The sequence below is a fragment of the Eumetopias jubatus genome, unplaced genomic scaffold, assembly GCF_037043125.1.
Source record: "Eumetopias jubatus isolate StellerSeaLion01/CBP00866 unplaced genomic scaffold, mEumJub1_p1.0 scaffold_3, whole genome shotgun sequence".
Lineage (NCBI taxonomy): Eukaryota > Metazoa > Chordata > Mammalia > Carnivora > Otariidae > Eumetopias > Eumetopias jubatus.
Window position 1 is genome coordinate 57,747,936 of NW_028274809.1, and position 19,200 is coordinate 57,767,135.

Consider the following 19,200-nt stretch of genomic DNA (forward strand, 5'->3'; position numbering starts at 1 on the left):
AAAAGGTTTTTAAAAAGGGATTGATAAGTTGTTTGAAAAAAGAATGAAAAACAATGAAAAAAAAGAATGTGATCAGGTGGGAGACTAAAACATCAGCATACACTAGATTTAGGGTATATTTTGGTCTGTTAGAGGAAACTGTATCCCAAAATTTTAAAGAAAGAAAAATATATATACAAAGGGTTAAATACAATGACGAGATAGAATATGAGTGTAAAACTGAAAAATTAAAAAAGATTTAAGAAAGGAATTGGTAAGATGTTGGTTGAAAAAGGAAAAAAGAAAATTCAGCTAAAAAAATAGAAAAAGAATAAAATAAAGAGAATTTTAAATTAACTTTGAAAGACTAAAGCATCATGGGAAAAGAGCCATGAATTCTATGTGCTCTATTCCCCTAGCGCTGGGATTTTGCCATTCTCATTGATCTGTAAACTTGGTCTTGGCTGGATGTTCTTGCTGATCTTCTGGGGGAGGGGCCTGTTGCAGTGATTCTCACATGTCTTTGCCGGAGGTGGAATTGCACTGTCCTTGCCAGGGGCCACGCTAAGTAATCTGCTGGGGTTTGCTCTTGGTAGCTTTTGTTCCCTGAAATCTTTCAGTAATGCTTTGGAGGACGAGAGTGAAAATGGTGGCCTCCCAGTCTCTGCCCCGGAGCCAAGAACTCAGGGCCCCACCCCTCAGTGAGCCCTCAGAGAAAAGCAGTCACTCCCGTTTCCCAGTCTCTGGCCACAGTCCATGCTCACCCGGCCTGTGACCAAGTGTTTCTAGCTCTGGCACATGACCCCATTTGGAGTCTCCAAACCCAGCAGATCCCTGCGGTGCACTCCCACGCTGCTCCTCCCCGGGGGAGGAAGGGGAGTCTCCCTGGATCTGCCACTTGTTGGGTCCCTGCTGGAAGAGCAATGGCCCAACTGTGCCGCTTATCACAGTTTATGGCAACCCTGAGCTGAAAGCCCACTCCTCAGCTCCGTCTGTGCAGCCGGCTTCCCCGCTCCGATACCTGGGAGCTCCGCCGCACTCAGGCACCCCTGGTCTTTCTGTGATCCCGAGGGTCCTGAGACCACACTGTCCCAGAGAGGGTTCCACCCCCCGCTTAGCCACTGGAGCAACATCCCTCAGTGGAGCAGACTTGTAAAAGTTCTGATTTGTGCTCCACTGCTCTATCACTTGCAGGTAGCCGGCTGACAGAGGCTCCCTCCCCCCACTGTCTGTCTTCCAAATATCGCCTCGGATTCACTTCTCCGCACATCCTACCTTCCAGAAACTAGTTGCTTTTCTCTTCAGAGAGTTGCTGCTATTCTTTTCTTCAATCTCCTGAGTTTGTAGGTGTTCAGAATGGTTTGATAAATATCTAGCTGAATTCCTGGGACCAGATGAAATTTGGGTCTCCTACTCCTCCAAAATCTTGCTCCTCCCCCATCTTGCTCCTCCCCAACAGGAACCCTCCCCTATCTTAGTAAATTTTCTCTCCATCCCATCTGGTTGCTCAAGCCAAGAATCCTTAATTCCTTCTTTTTCTTTCTTTCTTTTTTTAAAAGATTTTATTTCTTTTGAGAGAGAGAGAGAGAGCGCGCAGGGTGGGGGGGCAGAGGGAGAGGAACAAGCAGACTCCCCACTGAGCGGGGAGCCTGGGATGCAGGGCTTGATCTCAGGACCCCGAGATCATGACCTAAGCCAGAGTCAAATGTTCAACCGACTGAGCCACCCAGGCACCCCCTCTTCTTTTTCTTCACACCAAAGCAACAGCAGATCTTATCAGACATACCTCCTGAAATATCCTTAATTTATCTTCTTCAGTCTTCAGTGTCACCACTTTACTCCAAGCCATCATCATCTTTTACGTGGATTATTAACAGTTATCTTCTAACTGGACTTTCTATTTCCATCTCCAATTTTCTGTAGATGGCTTTGTTTTTAATACATTATAATCACTTTTCTGCTTAAAATCCTTCAGTGGTTTGCCATTACTTTTAAGATAACTAATACTCCTTAGTGCGCCTGGGTGGTGAAGTCTCCTGGGTGTCTCTTGGTTTTGGCTCCCGTCATGATATCGGTTCTGGGATCGAGCCCCACATTAGGCTCCACACTCTGCACACACTCTATCTTTCTGTGTCTCAAATAAATAAATCTTAAAAAAAAGATAACTAATACTCCTTTCATAAGGCCTCATTGATCTGAGCTTGTCTACCCATTCAGCCTTTACCTCATGCCACTGTAATATGTTCATCAATTATTACAAGTTTTTTCCTGCCTCAAAGACATTACTCCTGGTATTCTTCCCTCTCCCTCGATAGACTTCTCCCCTTGTTATCTTTTCAGTATCAGTTCATTCAGCACCATTTTTGCAAAGAAGCTCACCTTATCTCACTTGCTTTCTGAAGTAGCCAACTCCAACCTTCCCTCAGTTAATCTTTCATGATTTATTATGTTGTGCTATTACTCTGTAACATATTACTATCTGAAATTTTCTGGTTTTACTTATTTATTGTCTTCCCAGTAGCCCTTGAGGGCATGCTATAAATTCTCAAACTTGTTGAATAAGTAAAGTTCCAATAGTACTAGTTGATCGTTCTTCCTAGGTAGCTTAATAAGATTTTGATAATAAGCAGCATAGAGATGAATTCAAAGAACATAGTAGACTCAGTTTTTACTCTAACTAGTTAAGGAGTTCTAGGTAAAGCCCTTAATCTCTTCCTAATCTGTAAAACTGGGGAAAACACCATGTTTAAGGTGCTGGCTAATTCGCAGATTCTGTTTTCCTTTAATTTGGAAAGATTTCACTTTACTAATTATTTTACATTCAGGATATTAATCAGTATTACTTGGCCTTTTGACATTGAGAAATTATTGGTAGTGGGGGGTGGTAGCTGCCTGAGATTAGTAAACATTTGCACTGTGTTAAAAATTTTTTTAACCATTTCTATTACTGAATTTGTATCAACCATAAACCCAGTCTCTCTGGACCTGTTTCCTCTTTTTACAGTATAATGATGGAGTAGGACTAGGCAATCTCTCCTAAATTTTAAGCTGTACAATTCAATGAGATGGATTATATTTTTACTTTTTACAGAAGTTCTCATGGAATCATAGCCAAGTTGCCCAGCCTGTTTCTGGATTGATAGGAAAACGAGTTGTACTGGAAAAAAAACAACAACAAAAAACCACTCAGATGTTTTTAAATTAAAATATGAACATTGCATTTGAAACTTTATAGCTACTTCCAAAATTTTCTTTTAAATAACTTTGGACATGAATTTACTTTGTGGAAGGATATTATTCTGTGGATGCTTTTCTGTTCACTCTAAGGTACATAATAGACTTCAGTTTTTAAATCCCACCCTTTCTCTGTCTCATTATTAAATAGGAGGTACCATTGGCACAAACTGCACAGCCCACATCAGCTATTGTTCGTCCAGCATCATTACAAGTTCCCAATGTGCTGCTTACAAGTTCTGACTCAAGTGTAATTATTCAGCAAGCAGTACCTTCACCAACGTCAAGTACTGTAATCACCCAGGCACCATCCTCTAACAGGCCAATTGTGTAAGTGATGATTTGGGCCAGACGTTGAACTGTTTATGAATTAGGCTTTTCTTGTCAGAATTTTTCTTCAGGCATTTAATTATTCAAATGTGGCCTTAGTTGTGTGTGTGTGTGTGTGTGTGTGTGTGTGTGTGTGTGTGTGTGTGTCTGTCTGTCTGTCTGTCTGTCTTTGTGTGTGTGTGTATCATATTCTGCATGCTTTGAAAAGAACTTGTGTTGTTTTTTTTCTTTATATTATAGATTAGAAAATAAATATCTAAAATTTAATTGGGGGGGGCAGAGGGAGAGAAGAGAGAATTAAGTGAGCTCCACGCTCAGCATGACGCCTGACCTGAGGCTCGATCTCACAACCCTGAGATCATGATTGAACCAAAATCTAAGAGCCACACGCTTAACCAACTGAGCCACCCAGGCACCTCAACTAAAATTTAATTTTAAAAACAAATCAACATTGAATGTCAATTTAAGGTGGTTTCTTATTTTCATGCTGTTTCACACAAAATATGTAAAATTACTCCATCAGATGACATTTCTTTCAGTTCTTACATATCTCTCTCAAGCTTTTCTTTTAAGATTTTATTTTTAAGGAATTTCTACACCCAGGGTGGGGCTCAGACTCATAACCCCATGATCAAGAGTCGCATGCTGCATAAATTTGTCTCATTTAACATTGGAGATTGTCCCAAGTAAAACCATAACTTTTCCTATTTTTTCCCCTCTTGTTTTTCCACACTGCTTTATACATTATGCATTTAAGATACAATTAAAGACAGTAAAATTTTGCAGTTTGCTTTGCATGTGGCTAGGAAATGTATTTTAAAATGATATGATAATAGGAGTAAAAATACTCTTGTATTTTTAGAGATGACTAATAAAGATTTCTTATCTTTAACTTTCCTTCCTCTGTTTTTCTTAGTCCTGTACCAGGCCCATTTCCTCTTCTATTGCATCTTCCTAATGGACAGACCATGCCTGTTGCTATTCCTGCATCAATTACGAGTTCTAATGTGCATGTTCCAGCTGCAGTCCCAGTAAGTTTGAGATTCAGACTCTTTTAAGTCTTTTCTTCATGGCAAAACTGATCTTTGTAATCAGAAAATACACCTAGGGCTGCTTGATTGGTTTATGAAACTGAATCGAACAAAAAACTTATTAGTGGTTAGGTTAGTAGTATTTACTCATCTTTATAGTAGTATTTACTCATCTCTTTATTAAAAACAAACATAATTTGTTAGAAAATGTTTTTCCATCCTCCCCAAATTTTGTTTTCCTTGTATTGTTCAAATTAAGAAATTTAATCCTTATTTAATCCACTTCAATTTGACTAGATTGTGGAATTCAAATATTAACACAAATTTCCATTATTTAGGGAGATATTTATACTAGAGCACATGTCCAGTAATTCCATATTTCGATTACTGTAGGAATAGTCCATAAGAACACTCTTGTGTACTTGTATGGTCTGGTTCGGTTTACAGCATTCCTTTGCTTGCCCAGGCATGTGAAAATCTAAACACTCTAAACCAGTAGATAGTCCTTCACTTTGCTAATGCAAATGTCTCAGAAATTGACCATTTTTGAAAGATAAATCAGGATATAAGTTCCAAAAGAGCAGTTTCTTGAGGAGCATGTTAAATATATAAATTTTGGAAGTCACAGACAAGTTAAATATCTACTTGTAATACTTAATAATTCAGTGAATATTTAAAAGCACGTTCTTTTGAATAAGTTAGAAATAATACTTTCTTTTCTCATTTTTCATAAAACAGTTTTATTCAAACTCTTCAAATGTGTCTTCAGTGTTCAGGTTTTCCTCGTTAGGATCACTTTTTAAAACATCTAGCACAATTTTCCAGAACATGTTATTTTTATTCTCACCTGAGTAATTTTGACATAACACTTTCAGAGTCTGTATCTTCCTAGAAATCTCACCCAAGCCCTAATACTCATTCATATAATAAAAAGACAGTTTCTTTTTTTACCTTATAGATAGATATTTCTGATCTGTACAATATAATTTATTGTATAGCTCTTAAAAAAAATTTTTTTAAGATTTTATTATTTGAGAGAGAGAGCATGAGAGGGGGGAGGGTCAGAGGGAGAAGCAGACTCCCTGCTGAGCAGGGAGCCTGATTTAGGACTCGATCCCAGGACTCCAGGATCATGACCTGAGCCGAAGCAGTTGCTTAACCAACTGAGCCACCCAGGCGCCCCTTAAAAGTTATTTTTAAAAGTCTACGTAAAATAACTTCCAATACTTTGATGAGATTAGAACCCCAGGAAAATTATTAAAATTTATGTGAAATATTTACTTTTTTATTAACACATTATTCCAAGTAACCTGTTATTGAAAATTAACATTGATTGGAATAATTATAAGATAATGTATCATCTTCAGACAGAACTTTGCTGTTCAAAATGCATTGAGTGACTTTATAAGGACTCAGATATTGGGTGATTACTTCCTCTTTTCTAGGATATTTTTGAAGGGGGAAACATTCTTGCCCTTTTTTGAGATTATATGGTTATCCTGTTAAATGTAAATGTGATGAAAAAAACTGAAATGAAAGAGGAGAGATACTTTAGCTATATAATAATTACTCAATGTTAATATTGGGTTTTTTAAAAAATGAAAAAAATCTGTTCCAGATTATTATTTTTAGAGAAATTATTAGAGGTAACTAGGTTCTTTCTTTGTCATCATTTAGTATATTAGTATATCAAGGAACCTTTATATATTTTAGAAATTGCATATATATGTGTATTTTAGAAAATTCATTGTGAAGTTACTTGTATGCCTAATTGTCACAAGTTTTGACATTTTTTCCTTTCACATCCAAAATGGCAGTGTGACAGATCTTTGGGAAATTTTGGTCAATTACTTTGAATATTATGAGTCCTATAGAAGAAGAATCCATTCAAAAAAATGGTGAAAATTAAAGATTAGAGAAGCAAGTGTCTCAGAAATTGACAAGTTTTAAAGGATAAATCAGGACAGAAGATCAATAGGGATTTACAGTTTTCTGGTTCAGAACTCTCAAATTTTTATAGCCATTGTGCAGATATAGCACAATCATTTTGAATATATTCTCTAGCAATTACTTTTCAATATATTTTACATAGCTTGTTCGACCAGTCACCATGGTGCCTAGTGTTCCAGGAATTCCAGGTCCTTCCTCCCCTCAACCAGTACAGTCAGAAGCAAAAATGGTAAGCAAGATTTAATTGTTCTGCACATTTCTTGAGCCTGTTTTGAATTAGTTTTTCCATTAAAGCCTGCTTCAAATATACACTATCACGTTTTATAAAATTTTGGAATGTATCACACTATAGAAGAACCAGAAAATTTGGAGAAGTTTCCATTAGCATAGTGACTTGTTAATGGTATTTTAAAATAAGACATGGATGGAACTGGAGGGTATTATGCTGAGCGAAATAAGTCAATCAGAGAAAGACATGTATCATACGACCTCACTGATATGAGGAATTCTTAATCTCAGGAAACAAACAGAGGGTTGCTGGAGTGGTGGGGGGTGGGAGGGATGGGGTGGCTGGTGATAGACATTGGGGAGGGTATGTGCTATGGTGAGCACTGTGAATTGTGTAAGACTGTTGAATCACAGACCTGTACCTCTGAAACAAATAATACATTGTGTGTTAAAAAAAAAAAAAGAAGAAGAAGATAGCAGGAGGGGGGGAAGAATGAAGAGGGGGAAATCGGAGGGGGAGATGAACCATGAGAGACGATGGACTCTGAGAAACAAACTGAGCGTTCTAGAGGGGTGGGGGTGGGGGGGATGGGTTAGCCTGGTGATGGGTATTAAAGAGGGCAAGTTCTTCATGGTGCACTGGGTGTTATACACAAACATTGAATCATGGAACGCTACATCAAAAACTAATGATGTAATGTATGGTGATTAACATAATAATAAAAAAATAAAATGGATGGATTTGGGAGTAAAGTTCTAGTTCTTGTCATTGGTTTGTCTGGTTTTTGGCTGTAGCTTTTGAAACAAAATCTCCTCCTGGTGGTGGCTAGGAATATTACAGCTGAAACTAGATGTAATCATGTGAAGGCAGTATAGATGGTTTTATAAACAGTGACACAAATTAGTAGACCAGTGTTAACAAGAATTCTGAAATCATATACAAGTGAGCAAGTGTTACACATAATATACAAAGAAAAACTATTTGAGTTGTGTTTTGACACTAAGAAATTAGTGTTGTTTAAGGGGTGAGGTATAGATTAGGAGTCAGCAGGCATGTGTTTTAATTTTAATCCTAACTCTGCTATTCACTACCCTTAATCAAGCCACTCTAACTTTGAGGAAACTCAATTTCCTTATCTGTAATATGGAAAGGTGAACTTTGATTTCTAGAGTTTCTCTTAGCTCAGACTCCATAAACATGCTAAATTCCTTGGTAAAAAACCTAAAACTGCTTTTTTTTTTTTTTTGGTCCTTAATCCATGTAATTCTCCCTTCTATAGCCTAACACACTTCATGGCCTCTTAACATCAGTTGATGATTGCATCCTTAGAAAATCAATAGATAGTTATTAAACAGTTGTTATTCAGGTTCTATGCTAGGCACTATACTAACCATAAATTTGTATGTGTAAAAACCATTGTATATTACAAAGCTTTAAGATTTTTACCTTTATTCTTCATTATAGCAAATCTGAAATTGGCATGTGATGACTTTAACAATAAAACTTAACACATCATCTGAATGAACAGTGGCTGAGGAATATAAAAATTAGCTGGTTATTGATTGTGGGGAAAGAACTTTTGAAAACCCAAGAGGGAATTTTTTTTGCATAACAGCATGTTTAGCTCAAAGCTTTGGAAATATTATTAAGATGAATCCTCTTGACTTGATAGCAAAAAAGCTTCATTGGGAATGTTTTTTACACTTCCTACTTTAAACATACTGTACTAGTAAAAAATTCAGTTAGTTGTACACTGCATCTAAAAATACTTTTACATATTCAGTGGACTTTTTTTCCTAACAAATTAAATATTTGTTCCTTTTTTTTCTTTTTTTTTTAAATTAACATATAATGTATTACTTGTTTCAGGGGTACAGGTCTGTGATTCATCAGTCTTACACAATTCACAGAGCTCACCATAGCACATACCCTCCCCAGTGTGATTTGTTTCTTTTGAATTAAAGAAATACTTTTGGCTATAAGAAGAGTAGGCCATATTTGTAGAAACTATTAAATTTAATACTTCCTTGAATAACTTTTTCTTTTAGGTCACCAGGAAATTAAGAATAATAAAAGTGTTTTGTATGCTTGTATATTAGAAAAAAATCAAAGCTATAACTTTAATAAATTTAGGTATGGAAAACAATTAAATTTATTAGAATTTTGCTAATGTAAAATAACCATATTTAGGTGATTACCTATTTTAATTGGGGTAGTAAAAGGATTGTCCTGTTTTAATTAAATAAAAAGACTCAGAAATTAGTCTATTTCCTTTTTCTTCTTTCTAACTTTTCATTATGGAAAATCTCAAACATACACAAGGTAAACGGTTATGGTATAATGAACCCCCATGTACCGATCACCAGCTTCAATTATTAGCAATATATCTGCCATTCTTGTTTTATCTATCCCTCAGACCGTTCCCTGCCCAATTCAGTTATTTTTTTAATAGACTCTTCTTAATGTAAAATATATATACATTGAAATGAACCAATCTTAACTTTGATATAAGTGCATTAATGTAACTCACACCGCTCTCATGGTATAGAACATTAACATCTACTCAGAAAGTTTGTTTCCCTCCCCAATCAGTATACCTTCCCAGTCTGATCTTTGTCACCAGCAGTTAGTTCTAGAATTTCATACAGATGGAATCAATATATATTCTTGCGTCCAGCCAACCTTATGTCTGTAAGATTTATGCATGTTGTTGAATATATCATAATTTGCTTCTTTTTATTGCTGAGTAATATTCCATTGTGTGAATATACCACAGTTTCTTTATCCATTCTCTTGTTGGTGGACACTTGAATTGTTTTCAGCGTTGAGGTTTGTGAACAAAGATACTATGCACGTTTTTGTATAACTCTTTTTGTGGGTGTTTATTTTCATTTGGTCTATCTACTGAAGAGTGGAATTGCTGAGTAAGAGGGTAGTTATACGTTTAACTTTGTAAGAAAGTGCCAGACCCTTTGCCAGAGGTTTGCATCCTCACAAGCAGAGTATGGGAATTCCAGTTGTTCCCACATTTTTGCCAACATTTGGTTTTGTCTATCATTTTCATTATAGACATTTCTAAGAGTTTGTAGCACTATCTCATGGTTTTAATTGCATTTCTGGTTTTGCCACTTTTTGTGATATCTTCTGCTGATTTTTTAAATTGGGTTGTTTATTATGTTATAGGAATTCTTTAGATATAATAAATACAAAATTTTTGTTACGTATATCTTACAAATATTTTCTTTTAGTCTGTAGCTTGCCTTTATTTTTCTTAATGGTATACTTGTACTATCATTGATTGCTACTTTTATCTCTAATACTTCCTATCTCCTAGTTAATTGGATTTAATTTGCCTATGTTTTTTCGGCTTAAAGTGGAAGCTTGGATTATTGATTAAATCTTTTTTTTTTTTTAAGATTTTATTTGTTTGACAGAGAGAGACACAGTGAGAGAGGGAACACAAGCAGGGGGAGTGGGAGAGGGAGAAGCAGGCCTCCCGCCGAGCAGGGAGCCCGATATGGGGCTTGAACCCAGGACCCTGGGATCATGACCCGAGCCGAAGGCAGACGCTTAACGACTGAGCCACCCAGGCACCCCATGATTAAATCTTTTTACCTTTCCCATATAGGCATTTAAAGCTATAAATTTCTTTCTGTTCACAAATTTTGATACGCTATATTTTCATTATCATTTATCTTCTAATTTCCTTTGTGATTTTTTTCTTTGAGCTTTGGGTTATTTTAGAAGTATACTGTATAATTTCCAAATATCTGGAGGCTTTCTTTTTATCTTATTGATTTCTATTTTAATTACATTGTGGTTTGGGAACTTACCACCTTTGGTGTACTTGATTGTCCTGTGTTTCCATTTTCTAACATATCCTACCTGTTGGGCTCATTTGTGAAAATAGACATTGCCATTCTATCCAGGTAGCATGAACTGCTAACAAAATATCAATTGCCTGGAATGCTAAGGGAATTCTGATTAATTGGGTTTTTTTGGTTGTTATAGCACAGAAATTATTTCACATTTCACCATTGGCTTCATATATATACATATACACATATATATATATTCATATATATATATACACACACATATATAATTTTTTTTAAGATTTTATTTATTTGACAGAGAGACACAGCAAGAGAGGAAACACAAGCAGGGAGTGGGAGAGGGAGAAGAAGGCTTCCTGCTGAGCAGGGAGCCCGATGCGGGGCTCGATCCCAGGTGCCTGGGATCATGACCTGAGCCAAAGGCAGACGCTTAACCGACTGAGCCACCCCGGCAACCCCCCACTTTTTTTTTTTTTTAATATTTGACAGAGCACAAGCAGGGAGAGAAGCAGGCCCCCTGCTGAGCAGGGAGCCTTACATGGGGCTTGATCACAGGACCCTGGGATCATGACCTGAGCCTAAGGCAGATGCTTAACCGACCGAGCCGCCCAGGTGCCCCTGGATTTATATTTTTATCAAATACTACTAGTCTGTTTTCCCTATCTTAATAACATAAAATGAACATTGTTGACTATCTCTTTAAGAATTTTCAGTCCTTGCATGTCATCTTCAGCTGTACTTACATATTGTTGTAAGTACAAAACCAATCTACCAACATTAGGAAATAACCTGAAAATAATTTGGTTTTTGTAGTTTGATTCATCTTCATGTATTTTGCCCCACCCCCATTTCACACTTATTTCTTTCGATTGTTATTTATTTAACAAACATTTCTCAGGTACTAAGAAATTCAGTAGTTAGGGTCTTAAGTCTTGAGATTTTTCTTGCAAATGGTTCTGGTGATCATCAAAAGTCTTTTTGCCTTTTTAAGGCCATTACTTATGTTTTTCAACAGTTAGGATTATATCATATCAGTGATGTTTGTTTTTTGTTTTCTGGTTTTTGGATCCCTTGATGATAACTTCTGTGCACAAAAATCATTATTCAGGGACTACTTTTAAACAAAATACTAGATTTTTTTAAAGTTACCAATTCAAAAACTTAGTTCTTCCTGGAATTCTCAAGGCCAGTTTACAAATCCAATTATATAATGATTGTTTTTAAAGGTCTTCAAGTATAATTTTAAACATGCTAAACTTAATTTTAAACTTAACATATCCTGTTTTCTATATAGGACCCTCAATTATCTAACAAACTTCCCTAAGTACTTTAATAACTTTAAAGTTTGGTTAAACTTACAGTGGGGCTTGTTTTCTTAAATAGTCTAGTATTAGAGGATTAGAATGTCTTTGCTCTTCCAGCTGAAGTCACAGACTAAATTGATCTCTTAAATATTTTAAATTGAAATTCAAGGGTAACCTGTTACTCTGTGACAAGTTAATCTAATTACTTCTAGGACAATAAAACACCAAATAGCTACAGATTTTTTCTAAATCTGAATTAAAATGTCAGTGTCATTAATTTACCTTATTAAACTCCAGGGGGCTAAAAAAGACTTAGCAAATGAGGAAATAATTATATCATCCCAACTAAAGAAAGGTGAGACTTGGGCTCATATCCCAATGTGTGTAGGTTTCATAATGACCAGATAAACATTCACAGGACTTGACCCTTCTCTTCATCAGTGATAGGACTCCAAATCCGTGCTCTCCAAATGAGTGATTCCTAGCTCCCTTAGATTCATGTTACACATTAAATAATTTTTCTGTTTGCCAGTCTGCTACCCCCCTAATAAAACTTAAAATTTCTTTCATGCTTGAGTTGGATTTTGCTTTGTTGTTGTTTTCAAGTCTTTTAAAATGCTTAAGCATCCTCCCCATTTGATTCTTCATCTCTCCTAAGGATTTATTTGACCTATGTCATCATAATCTCTTAATGACATGCTAAATAGTGTAGTAGTGATTCTGCTAAAATGACATGTGGTTCAGAAGATGTTATATACAAACGTAATGATAACCACAAATCAAAAACCAGTAATAGATATACAAAAAAAGAGATAAGTCCAAATATATCACTAAAGAAAGCCAACTTATGGTGAGAGAAGAGAGCAAGGGAAGAAAGAAACAGAAGATCTACAAAAACAAATGACAGAATGCCAGTAAATACATGTCTGTCGGTTCATACTCTGAATGTAAATGGACTAAATGCTCCAATCAAAAGAAATATTGTGACAGAATGGATAAAAAAAAAAAAAGACCAATCTGTATGCTGCCTACAAGAGACTCACTTCAGACCTGAAGACATATGCAGATTGAAAGAGAGGGGTTGCAGAAACATTTATCATGTAAATGGATGTGAAATGAAAGCTGGGGTAGCAATACTTTAATCAGACAAAATAGACTTTTTTTTTTTTAAAAAGATTTTATTTATTTGACAGCAAGAGAGGGAACACAAGCAGGGGAGTGGGAGAGGGAGAAGCAGGTTTCCCGTGGAGCAGGGAGCCCAATGCGGGGCTCGATCCCAGGACCGTGGGATCATGACCTGAGCCGAAGGCAGACGCTTAACGACTGAGCCACCCAGGCACCCCCCAAATAGACTTTAAAACTATAACAAGAGAAATAGACACTATTTAATCATTAAAGGAACAATTCGGGGCGCCTGGGTGGCTCAGTCCTGCTCCGCGGGAAACATGCCTCTCCCTCTCCCACTCCCCTGCTTGTGTTCCCTCTCTCGCTCTTTCTCTGTCAAATAAATAAAATTTAAAAAAAATTAAAAATAAAGGAAAAATTCAACAAGAAGACATAACAATTATAAATACTTATGCACCCAGCATAGGAGCACCCAAATACATAAAATGGTTAATAACAAATATAAAGGAACTAATGGATAGTAATACAATGATAGTAGGGAACTTTAACACCCCACTTACATCGATGGACAGATCATCAGAACTAATAATCAATTAGGAAACAGTGGCTTAGAATGATACATTGGACCAGATGTTTTAACAGACATGTTCAAAATATTCCATCATAAAATAGCAGAATACACATTCTTTTCAAGTGCACTGGAAGAGAATAGATAATATATTAGGCCACAAAATAAGTCTCAAATTCAAAAAGATTAGAGTTATACCATGCATCTTTTCCAACCACAGTGCAGTGAAACTAGGAATCAACGACAAGAAAAAATCTGAAAAGGGCACAAATATAACATGTTTCTAAACAACGAATGGGTCAACCAACAAATCAAAGAGGAAGTAAAAAAAAAAGTACATGGAAACAAAATGAAAATGCAATGGTCCAAAATCTTTGGGAAGTAGCAAAAGCAGTTCTCAGAGGAAAGTTTATAGCAATACTAGCCTATTAAGAAACAAGAAAAATCTCAACCTAACCTTACACCCAAAGGAGCGAGAAAAAGAACAGACAAAACCCAAACCCAGCAGAAGAAAGGAAATTACAAAGATTAGAGCTGAAATAAATGATATAGAAACTATAAAAATATAGATGAACGATAAAAATATAGATGAACTTTTGTGCACAAAAGTTATCAAGGGATCCAAAAACCAGGGATGAACGAAATCAGGAGCTGGTTCTTTGACAAGATAACAAAATTGATAAATCTGTAGCCAGACTCACCAAAAAGGAGAGGGGGAGACTCAAACAAAATCAGGAACAAAAGAGGAGAAATAACAACTGACACCACAGAAATACAAAGTATTGTAAGAATATTATGAAAAATTATGTGTCAACAAACTGGGCAACCTAGAAGAAATGGATAAATTCCTAGAAACATATAACTTCCCAAAGATGAATCTGGAAGAAACAGAAAATTTGAACAGACTGATTACCAGCAATGAAATTGAATTAGTAATCAAATAACTCCCAACAAACAAAAGTCCAGGATGAGACAGCTTCACAGGTGAATTATACCAAACATTTAAAGAAGAGTTAAAACCTATTCTTCTCAAACTTTCCAAATTCATTCTAGGAGGCCAGTATCACACTGCTACCAAAACCAGATAAAGACACCAAAAAAAAAAAAAAAAAACACTACAGGCCAGTATCTCTGAAGAACATAAACATAAAAATCCTCAACAAAATATTAGCAAACCAAATGCAAAAATACATTTAAAAAAATCAGTCACCGTGATCAAATGGGATTTATTCCAGGGATGCAAGGGTGGTTTAATATTTGCAAATCAATCAGCATGATACATTACATCAATAAGAGAATGGATAAAAGCCATATGATCATTTCAACAGATGCAGAAAAAGCATATGACAAAGGACCACATCGATTTGTGATAAAAACCCTCAACAAAGTAGGTTTAGAGGGAACATACCTTAACATAATACAGCCCTTATATGAAAAATCCACACCTAACATCATAATGGTGAAAAACTGAGAGCTTTTCCTCTGAGGTCAGGAGCAAGACAAGTTTTATTCAACATAGTACTGGAAGTCCTAGTCCCAGCAGTCAGACAAGAGAAAGGAATAAAAGGCATCCAAATTAGTAAGGAAGTAAAACTTTCACAGACTCCACCAAAAAATGACTAGAACTGGTGAATGAATTCAGTGGGTTCACAGGATACAAAATCAGTGTACAGAAATCCATTGCATTTCTATACACTAATAATGAAGCAGCAGAAAGAGAAATTAACAAAACCCATTTACAATTACACCAAAAATAATAAAATACCAAGGAATAAATTCAGCCAAAATGGTGAAAGACCTGTACTAAGCAAACTATAAAGCATTGAATAAATTGAAGATGATGCAAATGGAAAGACATTCCATGCTCATGGATTGGAGGAACAGTTATAGTTAAAATGTCTATACTACCCAAAGCAATCTACAGATTCATTTCAATCCCTGTCAAAATACCAACATTTTTCATGGAACTACAACAAACAGTCCTAAAATTTGTATGGAACCACAGAAGACCCCAATAGCCAAAGCAGTTTTTTTTTTTATATATTTATTCATTTGTCAGAGAAAGAGTGTGCACAAGCAGGGGGAGCGGCAGGCAGAGGGAGAAGCAGGCTCCCTGTCGGTCCCAGGACCCCGACTGAGCCACCCAGGCTTCCTGCCAAAGCAGTTGTTTTTTGGTTTTTTTTTTAAGATTTTATTCATTTATTGACACAGAGAGATAGAGCAGGAACACAAGCAGCGGGAGTGGGAGAGGGAGAAGCAGGCTTCCTGTGAAGTAGGGAGTCCGACATGGGGCTCAATCCCAGGACCTGGGATCATGACCTGAACCGAAGGCAGACACTCAATGACTAAGCCACCCAGGTGCCCCCAAAAGCAGTTTTTTAGAAAAGAACAAAACTGAAGGTGGCACAATTCCAGACTTGAAGTTGTATTACAAAGCTGTAGTAATCAAAAAGTATGGTACTGGCACAAAAATAGATACACCGATCAATGGAACAGAATGGAGAGCCCAGAAATAAAACCACAATTATATATATGGTCAATTAATTGTCAACAAAGGACGCAAGAATATGCATTGGGAAAAAGTCTCTTCAACAAATGATGTTGGCAAAACTGGACCAGTTTCTTTCATCATACGTAAAAATAACCTCAAAATGGATTAAGGACCTCAATGTGAGACTTGAAACCATAAAAATCCTAGAAGAGAGCACAAGCAGTAATTTCTCTGACACTGGCTGTAAGGACATCTTTCTAGATATGTCTCCTGAGGTGAGAGAAAACAAAAGCAAAAGTAAACTATTGGAATTACAGCAAAATTAAAAACTTTTGCACAGCAAAGGAAACAACAAAACAAAAAGACAGCCTACTGAATGGGAGAAAATATTTGCAAATGACAGATCTGATAAAGGCTTAGCATCCAAAATATATCAAGAACCTATACAACACCAAAAAAACACAATCCAATTTAAAAATGGACAGAAGACATGAACAGATATTTCTCTGAAGAAGACATACAGATGGCCAAGAGACACATGAAAAGATGCTCAACATCACTCATCAGGGAAATGCAATTCAAAACCACAATGAGATACCACCTCACACCTGTCAGAAGGGCTAAAATCCAAAACTCAAGAAACAAGTTGGCGAGGATGTGGGGAAAAGGGAACCCTCCCTCATGCACTGTTGGCAGGAATGCAAGCTGGTGCAGCCACTGTGGAAGACAGTATGGAGGTTCCTCAAAAAGTTAAAAATAGAACTACCCTTTGATCCAGTAATCTCACTACTGGGCATTTACCCAAAAAATACAGAAACCCTAATTCAAAGGGATATGTGCACCCCTGTGTTTATTGCAGCATTATTGTTGCAATAGCCACATCATGGAAGCAGCCTAAGTGCCCATCAATAGATGCATGGATAAAGAAGTGGTATGTATATACAATGGAATATTATTCAGCCATAAAAAAAAGAACGAAATCTTGCCTTTTCCAACAGTATGAAGGATTTAGAGTATATAATGCTAAGCCAGTCAGACAAAGGCAAATACTATATGATTTCACTCATATGTGGAATTTAAGAAACAAAACGATCAAAGAAAAAAGACAAACCCAAAAACAGATTCTTAACTACAGAGAACATACTGAAGGTTACCAGTGAGGGGGTAGGGGATGAAATAGGTGAAGGGGGTTAAGAGTACACTTATCTAGAGGAACGCTGAGCAAAAATGGAATTGTTGAATCACTATATTGTGCACCTGAAATGAATATACTATTGTCTATTAACTACACTGGAATTAAATATAGGGGAAGATACATTAAAAAATAAGTAATGTAAGAGAAATGGCATTAGAACATACAAGAATGACTAGCACACTACAGCTGAAGAGAAACTTATTTGTATCCTAAGATAATCAAGGATGCCTTTGTGGGGCCCTGATTTTCAGATGTCTAGTGCTTATAGGTAGACAAATATGCATTGTTTGTGTCTACTGTAGATATTGAAATGGATCCTTCTACTGCTAAAGAAATTTCTTCAGAGGATTTTTTTTGTTAGAACTTTTAAGTCTTTGGAAAAGTGAGAATGTGGTAAGAAAAAGAAGTGAGGGTCCATAAATACAAGATTATCTAGTATTTTTCAATACTACAGAAAAATTCCTAGGCTCTACTGTCTTGCAGTAGACAGTACACCATAAATACAAGATTATCTAGTATTTTTCAATACTACAGAAAAATTCCTAGGCTCTACTGTCTTGCATAGAATTGCAGTGGACCTCACCAAATTTAGGTTTAGGAGTTTTGTCATTAAGCACATAAACAATAGATACTTTCCATCTGTGTTACTGTTGTAATAAAACAACTTCCTTATGTAATATTTGTAATCAAAAAGTAACTTGCCTGAATAAGAAAATATAACCATCTAGGAGTTTTGTTAGGAAGATTTAATAAAGTATTTAGGTAGCATTCTCCACAGTCGTTCCTTTAAGTCTTGTGTGACAAACTGAGAAATATCTTTGCACACAGTGGGTAGCCAGTAGGTTTTCTGCAGGGGGTTTCTACCGAGAGTTGACAGAGGGCATCTTGGCAAATGTTCAGAAACCTACATTAACTTAGTTGGGCCCTGCATGGAACCTCATGTTCAGCAGAATTCTTCTGACCTGCCTCTGCATGCCAAGCTAATCAGCAAACACCTAATGAGCCCACTCCAAAGAAACAGACTCTCTCCCAACCTACTTCATTTTCATATGTTCTCTGGGGGTGGGGAGACAAGACTTCATGAGGACTGATGATGCTGCAAAGACCACAATAATGATAATTAACTTGCTGAATTTAGAAGATTATGCTGTTAATTAGTTGCAAAATAAAGATAAGTAATAGAGCAGCAGATGGTAGGATAACACCCAGGAGAAGGAGGGTTATTACTCTGATGAGCTTTTGTGGCACATATGAAATATGGATCTGACTTTTTCATAAATTGTTTCTAGAGAACATTGTTTTTTTCTTTGAACTATGATGGAGTAGTTTGTTCCTACTAAGTTCTGACAGATGTGATAAAATTTGTTTTCAGGAGTGTGAAATATAACCTAGAATTTGAATAGCAAATTATTTTTAGCAGATTACTTCTTAAAATGAATAAGTAGTATCGGTCAGCACAACAGACTATTGACTGACACAGTTTATTTCTAAGAAAAAAGTTTTCAATGTAGTAGTTGAATTTTACATTGCTAGAAGTTAATTCCAAACATTAAAACAGTAGTCTGCTTAGAAATACAGTATTTAAAGATATTTTAGTTTTCTTTCAAACAATGCCTCTAGTTTAAAATTAAAATTATGCTTAAGCTTTATTGTACATATTGGAGAATACAGACATTTTGGATCTTATTAATTTCTCTGAGTACTCAATCTTTTTATTGAATTTCTGTATTGAGAGAAATATCTGATACTCTTCTTAACTGATTGCTGATATACTTAGAATACTTCATATAGGCAAAAGCTCTAGTTTGGCAAAACTTTGAAGATAATGTTCAATGAATTAGGAGTTAACAGACAGAATATCTGGTCCTTGCTCTGCTTCTAACTTTTTGATTCTGGGAAGTAACTTCATTCACTCTTTGGACCTTAGT

At 36.1% G+C, this 19,200-nt stretch overlaps 1 protein-coding gene across 1 annotated transcript in view; it reads left to right on the top strand.

Moving 5' to 3' along the window:
* The window catches only part of ATF2 (activating transcription factor 2), an 86,368-nt gene that overhangs the window by 45,957 nt on the left and 21,211 nt on the right, over positions 1-19,200 (top strand). The window contains 3 exon segments of the mRNA XM_028123190.2: positions 3,365-3,543; positions 4,460-4,574; positions 6,667-6,753. Of these exon segments, the coding sequence (XP_027978991.2) occupies positions 3,365-3,543; positions 4,460-4,574; positions 6,667-6,753 (381 nt within the window).